Source organism: Notolepis coatsorum, assembly GCF_963971535.1.
Source record: "Notolepis coatsorum genome assembly, chromosome: 5".
Classification (NCBI taxonomy): Eukaryota; Metazoa; Chordata; class Actinopteri; order Aulopiformes; family Paralepididae; genus Notolepis; species Notolepis coatsorum.
In genome coordinates this window covers 158511402-158529032 of record NC_140169.1, presented here as the reverse complement: position 1 = coordinate 158529032, position 17631 = coordinate 158511402, and the positions used below count along the sequence as shown (strand labels likewise).

At 48.5% G+C, this 17631-nt stretch overlaps 1 protein-coding gene across 1 annotated transcript in view; it reads right to left on the bottom strand.

Moving 5' to 3' along the window:
• ppp1r9ala (protein phosphatase 1 regulatory subunit 9A-like A) overlaps window positions 1-17631 on the bottom strand; it is a 278166-nt gene that overhangs the window by 99691 nt on the left and 160844 nt on the right. The window contains exons 3-4 of the mRNA XM_084314522.1: window positions 2181-2313; window positions 128-248 (exon numbers count right to left, since the gene is read on the bottom strand). Coding sequence (XP_084170648.1) covers window positions 128-248; window positions 2181-2313 — 254 coding nt within the window. The remainder of the gene's footprint in view (window positions 1-127; window positions 249-2180; window positions 2314-17631) is intronic.

The following is a 17631-nucleotide window of genomic DNA, read 5'->3' as shown; positions in this document are numbered from 1 at the left end:
AAAGATGAGTCTCGATGGCTGAAACACAAAACCTCCTATCTAGCAAAGTTTCAGATTTTCTGATTTCACTTTGGATGATGAAAAACCTGCTATCTGTTTTGGAACTAGGAGGAGCTCTGGATCTCACCTGGCGTCTCTCTCGGCCGCGCCCTGCTCCGTGATGGTCTTGACGAAGATGCCCAGCTTCTCCAGGCCTTGGTCGGCCCCGACCCCCATGCCGATGATGCTGATGCCCAGCCCGTTGTCCCCTGAGGACGCGGAGGAGAGGAGAGGAGAGGAGAGGAGAGGAGAGGAGAGGAGAGGAGAGGAGAGGAGAGGAGAGGAGAGGAGAGGAGAGGAGAGGAGAGGAGAGGAGAGGAGAGAACAGCAGCGTTCAGGACCGGTCGGAAAAGGTCAAGTATCCTGAATAACATCGCCGATATTAATGTGCATTTCTTTTTACTAGATACTAAATATCGGTATCGGTAAAAAAGCCAATATCGAGCATCCCTAGAAATTTCCCATGAATAATGAACTCACAATGACAACACCGACGCTTAATATCTGTAGAGCGGCTACGTCGATCTGCTGTGTCCGTCGGTTTACATCGTTTTTTTTATTCACTTTCAACGTATCCATATCCGTTGTTTTTGTTATATAAGATCGTCAAATGACTCAGTATTTTGTCTTCGCGGACCCCCTTGAAAACGAGATGGTTTCATCTCAAGGGGTTATTCCCAATAAAGAAATGTAAATTTATTGGACGGACAGAGTTGAACATGGGCACCAAAATGCGCAAGATGAACTAACAAGAGTGGAAAGGAATCCCAACCTGAGCGTGACACAAGAGCAAAAGGGCCACAGTGTGAACGTCGTCACCAGACTCACCCTTCTCTAGGGATGGGAATTGATAAGATTTTATCGATACGATTCCATTATCGATTCTGCTTATCAATCCGATTCTTTATCGATTCCCTTATCGATTCCTGATAAATTATTTAAATAAATAAATTGGAAATGCAACAGAACTAAGCTGGTTAGAATAACAACATGCAACTTGACATTTCTGATTGTCATTTATTGTTGAGCCCCCACCAAAATGGTCAAAATTTCGAGCCCTTACAAATTTTGTGGCTGCTCTGTGACACTCGTTCACCTTTTCCTGAGTCAGTTTACCCCGCTGTGCTAGCGTGAAAGGATTTTTCTGAGGTGCGCGAGAACCACTAGCTGCAGCCTCATTCTATTGTGATCATCTAAAATGGATGAATTGGGAGAATATTTATACAGTGAAAGCATTCGTTTTCATTTAGGTTTTCCTAGTCAAGGAATCAAATAGTCTGCTATGGCTGCATGCGTGGCGCTAACATTATTGTTTTAAAATGCGCAACTGTCGGAAAAACATGGCATCGATAAGAGGAATCGATAGTCACGGAGGCATGCGATTCCAGGAATCGGACAATTAGGAACCGGTTCCGGTTCTCGATTCCCATCCCTACCCTTCTCCATCTCCACGGGGAACACCACCAGACTCACCCTTCTCCATCTCCACGGGGAACACCACCAGACTCACCCTTCTCCATCTCCACGGGGAACACCACCAGACTCACCCTTCTCCATCTCTCCACGGGGAACACCACCACCAGACTCACCCTTCTCCATCTCCACGGGGAACACCACCACCAGACTCACCCTTCTCCATCTCCACGGGGAACACCACCACCAGACTCACCCTTCTCCATCTCCACAGGGAACACCACCAGACTCACCCTTCTCCATCTCCACAGGGAACACCACCAGACTCACCCTTCTCCATCTCCACGGGGAACACCACCACCAGACTCACCCTTCTCCATCTCTCCACGGGGAACACCACCAGACTCACCCTTCTCCATCTCCACGGGGAACACCACCACCAGACTCACCCTTCTCCATCTCTCCACGGGGAACACCACCACCAGACTCACCCTTCTCCATCTCCACGGGGAACACCACCAGACTCACCCTTCTCCATCTCCACGGGGAACACCACCACCAGACTCACCCTTTTCCATCTCCACGGGGAACACCACCACCAGACTCACCCTTCTCCATCTCCACGGGGAACACCACCACCAGACTCACCCTTCTCCATCTCCACAGGGAACACCACCACCAGACTCACCCTTCTCCATCTCCACGGGGAACACCACCACCAGACTCACCCTTCTCTATTTCCACGGGGAACACGTCCATCTTCTCCACCCTCTTCTCCAGCTCGTACTCCGCGGAAGCCGCCACGGGATCCACGTCATCGTTGCGCCGGTCGTATTCCTCGTTGGAGTAGGTGCTGAAGACCTGGATGAGATAACGATAAGATACCGTTAACATTTTAACACGCAGGACAAGATAACGTTAACATTTTAACACGCAGGCCAAGATAACGTTAACATTTTAACACGCAGGCCAAGATAACGTTAACATTTTAACACGCAGGACAAGATAACGTTAACATTTTAACACGCAGGACAAGATAACCTTAACATTTTAACACGCAGGACAAGATAGCGTTAACATTTTAACACGCAGGCCAAGATAATCTTAACATTTTAACAAGCAGGACAAGATAACCTTAACATTTTAACACGCGGGACAAGATAACGTAACATTTTAACACGCAGGCCAAGATAACGTTAACATTTTAACACACAGGCCAAGATAATCTTAACATTTTAACATGCAGGACAAGATAACCTTAACATTTTAACACGCAGGACAAGATAACGTTAACATTTTAACACGCAGGACAAGATAACGTAACATTTTAACACGCAGGCCAAGATAACGTTAACATTTTAACACGCAAGGCCAAGATAATCTTAACATTTTAACATGCAGGACAAGATAACTGTTGTGAAGGATCAGATTAAACCGAATATATATATTTATTTATGGATATATATTTAATAGTATTTGTATATCGTTTGATATCCCTTGTATATTCCTTGTACATATACACTGAATATCCCTTTGGTCTACTAACAGCCCATAATAGTTTCATTCTCTCATTGGACAAGAACTTGGCGCCAGCAGCCAAGCCCCTTGGTTCAAGTTCAATCGTGCCGACGAACATGTCGTTACTAGCCCCGGTTCCGCGTAGGAATACGTCTGCCGAAATACGAATGGTACTATTTGTTCACAGCGCATATATATATGGCGCAAGTAAAGTAGAACTCCCCTTAGCCCTTAGTTCTTTTCCCTCCAACCTAGTGGCAAGACGTTAAGCCTCACCCACGATACACGTGTGGTGCAGTATGGTCAACTTGGCCTCAGAATGGCATTGAGACATTGTGTGGATTAATAGTTGAATTGTCATAGTTTGGCACTATACCGTCGAGTGGGACGTATTTCTATTAAGTTAATAATAGTCTATTATGTATGGTGCATCGTTCGGTTAGAGTTATAAAGTGAGCAGTACCCCCATCGTTTTCCTCGCGTTATCTAGAGTCTTAACCAGGCTGGGCAGACCACGTGTGGTGCTTTCATCCGAGGAGTTCTGGGCAAGGACGAGTGGACCTGCACATTGGATTACCTTACCCGGGCGACGGCGAGCCCTACACGGCTTGGATTATCTACTTGCTTTGGGTGCTTTGATTATGCCATGGATAACAGCCAACACTGGTAAGTGTTGGAACTACCCCCGAGAGGAGTCCAGGTGAGACGGCACTCTAACCCGAGTGAGGTCGCCTCACGTCTCTTCGTTGTGGACCGGCAGCTACCGTCTACAAGAGGGCCCAACTAGGCCTGCCACGATAACAAATTTTGCTGGGCGATTAATTGCCCCCGAAAATATCGCGATAAGCGATATTATTGCGACCGGTTAGAGAATTTTTTTTTAGAAATTTATTTCCCAAAACTTTTATTTTGAAGCCCACCGCTCCGTCTTTTCCGGTTTTAGACTTTTATTTTGAAGCCCACCGACCGGACCGGAAGTATTGTTGTGATTATCCTAAGCAGAACATATGAGCCGACAACTTGTCTCGTCCGGTTGTTTTTGAGCTAATAACAAATGTTGAGATCGTTGGTGAACAACTAACTTTAGGTTAGTTTTAACGTTAGCTACTAACGTTAGATGCAGCTACTACAGGCAATCAACGATGAGGAGGAAGCATCAAAGCAGTATATAATAGAATAGCTGTGGTGCGTAGGCACTGCAGCACGACTCGAAACTACCGGAGTGTTATAATAAATTAATTCATGTTTAACTGGTCCCCGTGTCCAGTCCTTTGACTAGCCCCACCCGTTCATTGTAAACAATGATGCATGTAATTGTATTAACGTTATTCTGTGTTGTACTTGTAGCTATGCTATACGTTGTATTTCGTTTGTTAGATATTTAGCTAATGTTGTTAGCATGGAATGAGAATCAAAGCTCTATCTTTCATCTTTATTTAGCAGTCCAGTTTCTCCGGGCAGTAGCGAGTAACTACTTGGGTCTAAAAATAGCTAACGTTACACTACAAATAATGCTACTTGGTTAAAAGGAGCCACACTATTGAGAAATGTAGTTAAGCTGTGGCGTTGCCCCACGGAGCTCCCGTGCTGTACTCTAGTAACGTCAGCGGCCCGCCTCCCAACACGGACAGTGACTGACAAGCGGAACTGGTTCCGCCTCATTAAAACAAACGCGCAAATAGCAATTAATCGCGCCCGTCAAAATCATTGCATTCATTTTAATTATCGCAGCAATTAATCGATTTATTGCTTATCGCGGCAGGCCTAGGCCCAACTGTATTCATCTGTGGACCAAGGTTCTGTGGGCACCGTGTTCAGCACTCTGAATTCTCCCAAGAAATCGTTGGCCAGATGGGATATCGCCAGCGGCTCTCCTAACCCCCCCCCCCTACTGACTTACAACCAGCGGGACCCCCTTTAGTATATCCAGCTATAATCATTAAGTACCATCGCTATAGTTCCCTAAAGAACCAGGTTGTATACTTGCTTCCTGCGTAACCAGAGATTGGACATTCAATGTTGATTTGCCTACGAATACTCATTTGCCTTACAAGTGCATTCAAATCATAAATGTCATTACGTGAACGTTGTATATACCCTTTGCTATATATTAAAGATTCGACGGATACATTTGTGTGGACTTGGTTTCATCAGGTGGGAAAGTGTTCATCATATCTATATCATGTACTGTGTGGCCAGTAGTTAAAGTACATAAAGCGGTAGTGGTTTAATGATACCATACTTATCAATACAGTCAGGGAATTGTACCCCTCAGTTACAATAACGTTAACATTTTAACACGCAGGACAAGATAACGTTAACATTTTAACACGCAGGACAAGATAACGCTAACATTTTAACACGCAGGACAAGATAACGTTAACATTTTAACGCGCAGGACAAGATAACGTTAACATTTTAACACGCAGGACAAGATAGCGTTAACATTTTAACACGCAGGACAAGATAACGTTAACATTTTAACACGAAGGCCAAGATAACGTTAACATTTTAACACGCAGGACAAGATAACGTTAACATTTTAACATGCAGGCCAAGATAACGTTAACATTTTAACACGCAGGACAAGATAACGTTAACATTTTAACACGCAGGCCAAGTGTTGTGGAAAATGTGTATACGGGGGTGGAGGTAGGAAAGGGGTTAGTCTTGACTAGTTTAATATAGGTCAACTAGCAGGGCTCAAAGACACTAGGGCGACAGTCTGGCTGATGTTCTTAAAACAGCCTCAAGATAGGCAGATGGACATTTCAGTACATCATATCGTGTGCTCTAATCTTGTGTCTTTTCTCTCTTTCATACATACACAGCACACACACACAGACACACAGACACACACATACACAGCACACACACACAGACACAGCACACACACACAGACACACACATACACAGCACACAGACACAGCACACACACACAGACACACACACATACACACACAGACACACACAGTCACACAGCACACACACACAGACACAGCACACACACACAGACACACACAGTCGCACAGACATACACACCGACACACACACACACACATTCCCTGTGTCACAATACACACATACAATACACACACGTCTGTACACAGACGCACACACACACAGACACACACACACAATACACACATACAATACACACACGTCTGTACACAGACGCACACACACACAGACACACACACACATACACACACACACACACAAACACACACACACACACACATCTCACTAAATCTTTATCTCTCTTCGATGTTCTTAATGTTTTACATCATATCGTGTGTGTACATCATATCTTGTTTATCTCTCTTCGATGTTCTTAATGTTTTTATCTAAATCTATGTTCTTCTTAATGTCTTTATCTCTCTTCGATGTTCTTAATGTTTTTATCTCTCTCCGATGTTAAATCTACGTATCATCTTAATGTACGTCATGTCAGATCTGACATGATATGACACGTCATCATATCTGTCATGTGGGGGCAGGACTGAGAGGGGATTTAGGGGACAAGGAGAGGGATTGAGAGTTAGAGTGTTTTTTGTTCAAGCTGTGGTGATCCTCTGCTCGATCCATAGCTTTTGCTGTTAAGAACTTCTTTTCCTAAATAAATTACCTACTTGTTAAAATTGGAACTATCGTCTCCTGCTGTGTTAAACAACCATCAGCCACAACATTTGGTGACCCTTGACCTGTAGACCGCCCTGCCGGGCCCCCTCACACGGCCAGCTCCGGACCTCTCCCGTAGAAATTCTGGCGGTGTCGACAAACAAACACAGGTGAGCATTTTTGCTTTTGATTAGAATATCCATAAGAGATTCTGAGGGAGGAATAAGTTGAGCTGACTGTGTGACGAGGTCTGGATGGACGGCTAAGACGAACACGAGTGGTGAGGTGTTTACACTAGGGCGATTCCTCTTTTAACAGGCTATAAGTGCGCCACTAATCAATTTTAATTGCATGTTTTCGACCTCTGGTCAAATTTTTCTCCATCTGTTCAAAACTTCTCCCTGACCCCTTTCCCTGATTTCTTTACGACACTCTCCACATACACACATAACTGTGCCTTCTGTCCTCTGTAGATAAGACTCTCAATTTTCAAAACAAAAACCGGTGCCGCTCTGCTGTTATTCAAAACACACTATTACAGCTGGCATTCTCTGTGTCAAACTAATTACGTTTACGGATACACTATTGTTCGTTTTCTTATTGGCTTGTGAAGTTGTTGCTACAGAGAGGCTAGCTGTGATAATATGAGCAGAGGAAGATAACTCATTCTGGGCGTAGAGCCAGCTAGCAGGTCTGGGCGTTGTGCCAAGAGAGATAGCTTTCTCTCTCTCTCTCTCTCTCTCTCTCTCTCTCTCTCTCTCTCTCTCTCTCCTGGGTTTGCTGACCCCTGTTGGTGGGCCAAGGTGTAGCATACAGACTCATCACATCTCTTTCTCTCTTGGGTTTGCTGACCCCTGGTGGTAGAAAACACACACACACACACACACACACACACAGACACACACACACCGACACACACACACACACACACACATTCCTGTGTCCCGGTAGACAGCGGGTTGTGACGCACACACACACAGTCACACACACACACACACAGTCACTACACACAGACACACACACACACACACACACACACACACAGTCACACACACACACACAGACACACACACACACAGACACACACACACCGACACACACACACACACAGTCACACACACACACACACACAGTACACAAACAGCACACACACACACACACACAGACACACACACACACACACACACATTCCTGTGTCCCGGTAGACAGCGGGTTGTGACGCACACACACACAGTCACACACACACAGTCACACACACACACACACACACAATCACACACAAACACACACACACACCGACACACACACAGACACACACACACACACAGTCACTACACACAGACACACACACACACACACACACACACACACACACACAGTCACACACACACACACACACAGACACACACACACACACACACAGACACACCGACACACACACACACACACATTCCTGTGTCCCGGTAGACAGCGGGTTGTGACACACACACACACAGTACGCACACACACACAGTCACACACACACACACACACAGTCACACACACACACACAGTCACACACACACACACACACAGACACACACACACACACAGTCACACACACACAATCACACACAAACCCCGGTAGACAGCGGGTTGTGACACACACACACACAGTACGCACACACACACAGTCACACACACACACACACACACACAGTCACACACACACACACACACAGTCACACACACACACACACACAGCAAAGACACACACACACACACACACACACAGACACACACACACCGACACACACACACACACACACACATTCCTGTGTCCCGGTAGACAGCGGGTTGTGACGCACACACACACAGTCACACACACACAGTCACACACACACACACACAATCACACACAAACACGCACACACACCGACATACACACACACCGAGTTGTAGTAGCGTTGTAGTTGTAGATCTAGGTTAACTGTGTCCTGGGGTAGAGTAGTAGTAGATCTAGGTTAACTGTGTCCTGGAGTAGAGTAGTAGTAGATCTAGGTTAACTGTGTCCTGGAGTAGAGTAGTAGTAGATCTAGGTTAACTGTGTCCTGGGGTAGAGTAGTAGTAGAGTAGTAGTAGATCTAGGTTAACTGTGTCCTGGAGTAGAGTAGTAGTAGATCTAGGTTAACTGTGTCCTGGAGTGGTAGTTGTAGAGTAGTAGTAGTTGAAGTACAACCACACACACACATACACAACACAATAAACACACATACACACTAAACAACGATGCATACAGCAGAGGACATACTGTTAGACCGGAACCCGCTCATAAAGAACCTAATTCTCAAGGTTGGTGTCCGGTGGCAGAGGCGTACAAAGGCCGGGGACACAAAATGGCCTTCCGGAGGTACTTTTGATCTCGACGTATGCGAAGAGATGAATGTAATGATTCGTAACCACAAGCCAGGCGACAGCAGCAAAAAGAGGTTGAAAAAGAGGACAGAAGAGTTGGGGGTAATGAAGCTCTACGCCCAGAAGGGGAGAGCATACAGGCAGGAAGCTTTAGCGCTAAATCAGAGAGAGACGGATATAGGGAAACCAACATCCCCACCTTATGTCACGCAATTGCCGGTGGGCACTGTGACAATAAGAGGAGAATATGAGGAGACGGAATTAGGGACCCCCGCTAGGTCAGAAACCCCCGCTAGGTCAGAAACCTCCGCTAGATCAGAGACCTCCCTTAGGCGAGATACCCCCCCCAAACTGACCCCGCAGGATCTCTATCCGAAAGTCCTGGCGGCATATGGCGAGACAGTACGTCGGAAGTTGTATGATGCAGAGGAAGAGGAGGTAGAGAACCTGGGCAGGCAGAGGGAGGGAGTCGGGAGGAAGATAGAGGAAGAGGCCCGTCAAAATATGGCACAGCAGACATCAGGGAAACACGGGGCGTGTGGCCACACCAAACTGTTGACTGATGAGGAAGATGAGAACGACACGAAACCAGCACAGGAGAAAGGAAACATTACAGGAACCCTGACTTTCGCCCCTACATTCCTGGGAAGTGTGACAAGTACAGGCCAGTTTCCCCTGCTAATAAAGGGGAACGATATCTTTCACATGCCATGGTCACCTCTAGACATCGATGGCATAATAGCAAGACTACCGGACCTTTCAGAAGGAGCCTCCAGGTGGATCACGCAGTTTGAGGAAAATACGTCATCTTTTCTGCTAGCAGTGGGTGACGTCAAATCCCTGTTGACGCGCTTGCTAGGAATTGGTGCCTGCCGGGACATCATGGGTGATACATCGATGCGAGTGGCATGCGACACGCAGGCCCATGATGGAGACATATTCAACGCGCATAGAGCGGCGTTGTGGTACAAACTCAGGAATCAATATCCATCACGTATTAATCCGGCAAAACTGGCGGGCAACCCCATAATGGAGACGGAAGGGCCTGGCACCTATGTGAACAAAATACTGAAGGAGTGGAGAGGTGAGCTAGGACACAACCCAGAAATTGACCCGTTGCAGAGGGCGATGTTTAGAGAAAGTGTGATGAGAGGGCTTCCAGAGGTGGTTAAGAATAGACTGGAAGACGTGGTGGGGTTAATGGACATGACTTATCCTTTGTTCTGTGCACATGTAACACATAGTGTGGAGAAGCAAAGGGCTCAGGAGCAGAAAGTCAGGGAACAGGATAGAAATGACTCAAGGAAGTTAACTCAGCAACAACTGCAGCCCCAAAGGAGGTTGCAGGCAGTAATGGTGTCATCTGCTACCTCTCCACCCATGCAGGACCAGGGACCCCCGCCTGCACCTCAGGTAGTGAGAAGCTATGGCTATAGTTCACAGAACCAGGCGTCCAGGCGGCAGGCAGGGAATGGGCAATCAGGCCCACGGTTTACACAGGGACCGGGGAACGAACAACAGTTTCCCCGTTTCCACTGTTGGAACTGCGGCATGCAGGGACACAGGGAAATGAGATGTAGGCAACCATACCGTCCCGGCTCGGAGTATGGAAGACCCGTGCGCCAGGGGGAGTCACAAGGGCCCCACGACCAGGGGGAGACAGGAGGGCCCCGAAACCAGGGGGGTAATCACTAGGGGTGCCCAGAGAATGCGACGGGGGGAAATCAAATGATTGTGGTTTCCAAGGGAGCTGAGCAAGAACCTATTCTGCAGGTCCTAGTGGAGGGCAAATTAACAGAGATGATGGCAGACACTGGAGCAGGTTTTTCCTGCATAAAGCAAAAATACGCCGCTCACTTACCCCAGTCTGGACAGTATGTTCGGACGGTCGGATTCTCGGGAAAAACACAATTAATACCCACATCAGATCCAATCTCTATGACGTATAACAACAAGACCATAACAATACCTGTATTAATTTCGGACAGCACCCCGCGCAATCTCTTGGGACGAGATGCAATGTGTAAACTAGGCTGTAAAATCCTATGTACACCTGAGGGGATTCAAATTGAACAAGACGTGTACCAAATGATGCTACAAGGGACGGGGGAGAAAGAGGCCACTGTGTTCTGGCTGGGCAACATAGATGCAGAGCTGCAAAGGGTCTGTGACCCCTGGGAGCCATTTCTGAAAACCCAACTGCCTCAGTCTAGACAAACAAACATGGAGGCACATTGCACACTACAATATTTGACGAATAGTGACCTAGTTAGGAACAAGGCATGGTTGCAGGGACAGCCCGAGCAGGTGCAGATTAACTCATCTACGATAATTGTAGGGAGACAGGGCGCGGCGTTGAGGGTTAACACGGGTAAGTATCTACGGGAACAACATAGACTAAGAGACGCCGCCCCACACATCACTCTGAGAATAAATCCTGGTTACGAATCCGAACATCTAGGTTCAATGATACAGGAATCCGAGACTCAAAGGTGGGTCTCCACGGAATCTCCGCTAATTTGGAACAGCGCAGATGGGAGTTTCATAAAAATAATGATTTCCTTTTCAGTTTTGGCAAAACCGCAAGTAATCAGATTACCAGGAGACCCTTGCGTTATTCCAGAGGCGGATGCTTTGCTGGAACAGGACATGTTGGCGCGCACCCCGGAACGGTTGTGGTCAAAACACGACACAGATGTGGGTCTAATATTGTCGGCACAGCCAGTGAAGGTCAGGTTAAAGAAGGGTTGTAGACCACCCTTTATCAGACAGTATACAATGAAGCCAGAGTCGGAGGAAGCTATATCACATCAGACTGAGGGACTGTTAAAGGGGGGAGTGCTCGTCCCTTTCAAATCCAGATGTAATACACCTATCCACCCAGTGCTAAAGGCGGACAGGGCTAGGTACAGACTGGTACACGATTTGAGGGCGGTGAACGACGTGGTGTCTGGACCAGAGGCGGAAGTCGCTAATCCACACACCCTCCTGACAAACATCCCGAGTAGCTCGCAGTACTATACGGTCATTGATCTCACGCAGGCATTCTTCAGTGTTCCATTGGAAAAAGAGTCTCAGTATCTGTTTGCTTTTACCCACAGGGGGAAACAATACTCTTACACCCGGTTGCCACAAGGGTTCGCGCACTCGCCGCATTACTTCTCGAAGGCGCTCAAGGAAGACTTGCAGGGAGTGTGCGACACACTACTCAGCACGGTTTTACTGTATGCAGATGACATTCTAATCTGCTCGGATACACGTCAGCAGTGCCATGAGGACTCCATCAAAGTTTTGAGTGGATTGGCCGTGGGAGGCCACAAGGCATCCCGTTCAAAACTGCAGTACTGCCAGCCAAAAGTTGAGTACTTGTCTCGCGTCATTCAAAAGGGCATAAAAAACATCTCACCCACGCAACTCGAAGCTGTATCCAAGGCACCTAGGCCATTGACGGTCCGACAGATGACGTTTTTAGGGATGACTGGGTACAGCTCTGAGTGGGTGGAGGACTATACGATAGCGACAGCGCCGTTGAGGATGATGATAAAAGAGGCGGGTACAGACAAGCTTCGCGCTCCCTTGACATGGACCGAGGAGGGGGAGGACGCGTTCATAAACATTAAGCGTCTGTTGTTACAGGCCCCTGCCCTGGCGCTGCCGGATTATGAGAAGTGTTTCCACCTATTCGTCTCACATAGAGCGCAGCATGCGACAGCTGTCCTGACTCAAACACAGGGGGTGAGTGGGAAAAAACAACCGATAGCATATTACTCTAGAGCTCTTTCGCCGGTAGAGCAGGGTCTGCCACCTTGTTATCAGGCCCTGGCCGCAGCACATTTGATGTATGAGAAGGCAACGGCCGTGACAATGGGATATGACATTTGCATTTGGACACATCACAAATTGGCAAACTTGATTGAAAGAGGCACATTTTTTCTGACCAGCCAACGGCAACAGGCTTACATGAGGCTCCTGCAGTACTCGGACGTTACGATAAAAACATGCCACGGCAGTAACCCGGCGGATCTGGTACCACTCCCGAGCGAGGGTCAACCGCATGAGTGCGAGGTGGAGGTACAGGCTTTCGTGAAACTCCGTCCTGATTTGGGAGTCGACCCGCTCGCGATAGCAGAACTCTCACTTTTTGTGGATGGGTCCTGCTATCGGGAGGGGGAAAATTTAAGGTCAGGATACGCCGTCGTACAGTGCAAACCTAACGGAGAAACACTAACAAGAAAGGCCGGACAATGCATGCAACCATGTTCGGCCCAGCTTGCAGAACTAATAGCACTAACAGAAGCATGCATAATAGCTAAAGATCGCACGGTTAACATCTTTACAGACTCTGCGTATGCGCATGGCGTATGCCACCTATTCGCGGCCATTTGGAAGGCAAGAGGCTTTAAGAAATCGGACGGCTCACCGATCCTTCACCACAAGCAGGTTGTGGCGCTTATTCAGGCTGTAAAGTTGCCCAAAAGCATTGCTATCGTAAAGTGCCAGGCACACAGAAAAGACCCGTCTTTTGTGACGACGGGAAACAACGCGGCGGACGAGGCCGCGAAGGCGGCGGCTGCGGTGCCGTCCACGGCTGTTCTGATGTTTGCGGCCGAACTGACGACTGAGGTAACTGAGGATAATTTGAGTGATCTTCAGGACTCAGCCACGCAGGCCGAGAAACAGTCGTGGACGGAGAGGGGGGCTGTAAGGGGGGCAGATGGTCTGTGGAGGAGTCATAACGGTTTGATAGTCGCCTCCATCGATCTTCTGTCCTTGGTGATACCTGAGGCTCATGGTGTTGATCACTGTGGAAGAGCAGAGACCCTGAAACGAATCACGAAAATGGGATTTTGGTCCCCAAAGCTTCAGGCACAAATTGACGTTACACTAGCCAGGTGTTTAACATGCTTACAGGGCAATGTGCGCAAAGGAGTACCGACAGTGGCGGCTTACACACCCCTCCCTGAGGGACCATTCAGACATCTGATTATGGACTACACGGATATGATAACGCCAGTGCAGGGCAAACGATACCTCCTGGTAGTAGAGGACTGCTTTAGTCGCTGGATTGAGGCCATTCCATCTAAACACAAGAACGCGGACACAGTGATCAAGTTCCTGTGTCGCGAGGTCATTCCGAGATTTGGAATTCCCACGATATTACAAAGCGATAATGGCCGCAAGTTCATCGACAAGGTGGTTAAAGGGCTGATGCAGAAATTAAGTATAAAACAGCGCCTTTCCTGTGTCTATAGTCCCGGGTCGCAGGGAAAGGTGGAAAGGGCCAATCTGGTCATTAAAAACAAACTGTTGAAAATCTGTATGCAAACTAAGCTTAACTGGATTGATGCTTTGCCACTTGCTCTGATGGCTATTAGAAGCAGCGTAAACCGTCAAACACAGCTAACACCGCATGAAATGCTTACAGGCCGCAGCATGCCAGCACCGCCATTTAGACACCTGGCTAGGGGCCCGGCATTAGATATTTTTGAGCAAGATCTGAAAAAATATCTTCAGCAAGTGACTAAAATACATGAAGCTGTGTTTCGACAGGAGCAGAGAAAGGAGAGAAAGGGGGTGAAGGAGGCGGAGAAGGAAGCCACCAAACCGAGACTGATCCCTGGGGACCTGGTCTTCGTAAAGGTCCACAAGAGAAAGTGGTCATCACCCCGGAGAGAGGGCCCGTACGAGGTGATCCGATCGACTGGAACGGCAGTCCAAGTCAAAGGATCAGCGACCTGGTTCCACTTCAATCACTGCATAAAGGCCAGCGGCGATCTCTTGGGGGATACAATCGATCGCAGTTATGCAGAACCCGACATGGAGGGTCCGAGACGGCAACTGGAAGGTGCAGTGCCTGCTGATGCTCCCGCAGATGTTGGCAGCAGTGTGCGGACGGTCGGCCGGGCACAACGACGTCATTGAGAACCGTCACGGTCGACCCGTCCTTGAGGATGACGGGTTTGAGTGGGTAGGAGTCCCACGGGGTCCCGCTCAGGCTCAAGTACCGGCAGGCTTTCATGACCAGGCTCAGAATCAGGCGCCCCCTCTGCCCTCCATCGAGGAAGGGGGGGAGAAGATAAGACTACAACCAAAAGGGGTGTTTCCCGTAGGACCGCAAGGGCATGTTTTTGATTTTGACCATTCCCCCGTTACAGGCGGGGATACTTACCATTATACTAACGAGGATCGGGTTGTGGGGGTAGATAGGAGGGTTGAGCCTGTCCCGAACCAATCACAGGGGACAGGGGTGAGGGGAAAAAGGGAGGTCAAGGACACTGAGTCGGAAGAGGTGGGGGGACAGGATATGTTCCAGAGGACAGCCGGAACGTTGAGGGACTCAGTGGGCTCACTCTGGGCCAGGTTGAGGGGTTTGCTTCCTTCCGGGGAACAAGATGGGGGCGACTATGACTATGACGAGGAAGACCCGGAGGCTGACCCGATGTATAGGGCGGCTTTAGGGAATGAGTGGTTTAAGTGGGTCCAGTACACGAGCGCGCAGAATCAGATAGAGGATTGTTATGTCTGCTCCAAGGCACGTCCGGATAGGCTGCTGGTGAAGGGCACGAAGTTCAGTTGGGCTCAGTGTGACAGGGACGCAGAGGCATGGGAGGGGCCCCATAATAGTCGCCCTTGGTGCGAGGCAGAGTGTTTGGGGTTTCTCGGCTCTAGTCGTTTTAAGGCGGCAGGAAACGTCACGGATTTCAAGGATGTCACTATGCGGGAACGTTGTAGGAAATTGGATGTACGTGTGCAGGGGGTAGCGACGGGGTTGCCAATACCCAGAGGTGTCAAACTATGGCTGACCAAGGATTTCGAGTGCTTGCAAAAGGAGGGGACCCGGGACGTAGGGGAGGTGGCAGAGGGGCGGTGCACTACTATTTGGAGCATCACGACTAACTGCACGAAAGAAGGAAAGTGTGGACACGGGGTCGTGTTAAAGGGAGTGGATACCAACCCACGGCCTGTAGCTTGCCCTTTTCATGTCCAGGATATGGCACTGGCGGACCAATACTGGCTCTGCGGCGGTAGGAGGTTGAGGAATACACTTCCTTTAGATTGGTCAGGTAGATGTGCCCGGGTTCAGGCGATCATGCCAATGGTGGTCCTACCATTATCAGTGACGGAAGGACCTTCTGAGTCTCCTATCTCTCGAACGAAGCGTAGCTACAAGGCAGACCCAAGGGTGTATCTGGACAGCATAGGACAGCCAAGGGGCATTCCAGCCGAGTTCATGGCTAAGAATGAGATTGCGGCAGGGTTTGAGTCTATTCTGCCATGGATATCGGTCAATAAGAACACCGGGTGGATCAACTATTTGTTTTACAATCAGCAGCGGTATCTCAACTACACCGAGGAGGCGTTGGATGCAATGGGGGACCAGATGCACGCGACCAGTACGGTGGCGTGGCAGAATAGACAGGCTCTGAACTGGTTGATGGCGGAGAAGGGTGGAGTCTGTTCCATGTTTGGACAGTACTGCTGCACATTCATTCCGACGAATGTGGGGCCAGGGGGAAAGTTCTCCGAGGCCATGGCTAAGCTGAAGGATTTGAGGGAGGAGTTGAGGGGGAATTCTGGCCGGAATGAAGAATGGTGGGGGAGTGGGGTGTTGGAAAGATTGGGACAGTGGGGAAGCATAGTGATGCAGACGGGGATATCCATTGGGGTGGCAGGGTTGATATTGGTTCTTCTTTTCTGTTGTGGTATGCCTCTCTTGGGTAGGCTGGTAACTTCACACGTAACGAGCCAAATGTTGATGGTGGGACAGAAAGAGATTGAGCCACAAATCGGGCCATGTCCTCAGCTTTATGCTGCCTTAGAGGGAGACGAGGGGATAGAGGATTAGGGGTATGGTGAGGTAGGGACATTTTTTTTTTTGGTTCTTTCCTTTAAGAGTGACGGGGGATGGTCTGAGTGCAGTTTTGTTGGTTTATTCCTTTAACTAGGAGTTTTAGTCTGATTTTCTAATGATCCTTCGGCATAGAGATTGCAACCATTGAAAATCATTGCATTATTTATTATTTTTTTATTATTTTTTGTTTATTTTACTCGTGGTCCTGGTCAAACCGGAATGGGAAGGGGCATCGGCAGAGTGTCGGTTCTGAGCCTGAGGAAGCATTGAGAAGAAGTGTTCTGGGGATCGGTTCTGGGGACTGGAGGGACAAAGGGGGGGGCTAACGCAGTGGGCAAGATGGGCACCTCCCGTCGAAGATGGGGGGACACGTGGTGAGGTCGGTACCAGCGCCTCCCGTCCAGGCATGGGGACATGCTTCTACGGGGACTGGAGGTGTGGCGTGGTGGTTGCTGTATTGGCAAAATGTGACTTTTGGCAATACGGTGAGGAGACTATGGCGTGGGCATGGAAGGGGGGCTGAGCGATGGACACTGGGACTCAATGTTATGGAAGAGACAATGTCATTTTTTTTTGGGAGGGATGTTCTATGTTTAGTTCTGACGGTCAACTTCTCCTTTCCCTGATGAGAGTCGCGGTTTCCGGCCGGAACTGTGGCTCATTTGGTAAGCGGTGGAGGTTGGGGGGATTTGTCTGTCAGGTTAGGATTATAAATTGGGGTATTTTGTTGATGTTTTATTATTACTCTTGTTTGGAACGGTTTTGTGTTTTGGTAAGAACGGTAGTCAGCCTTT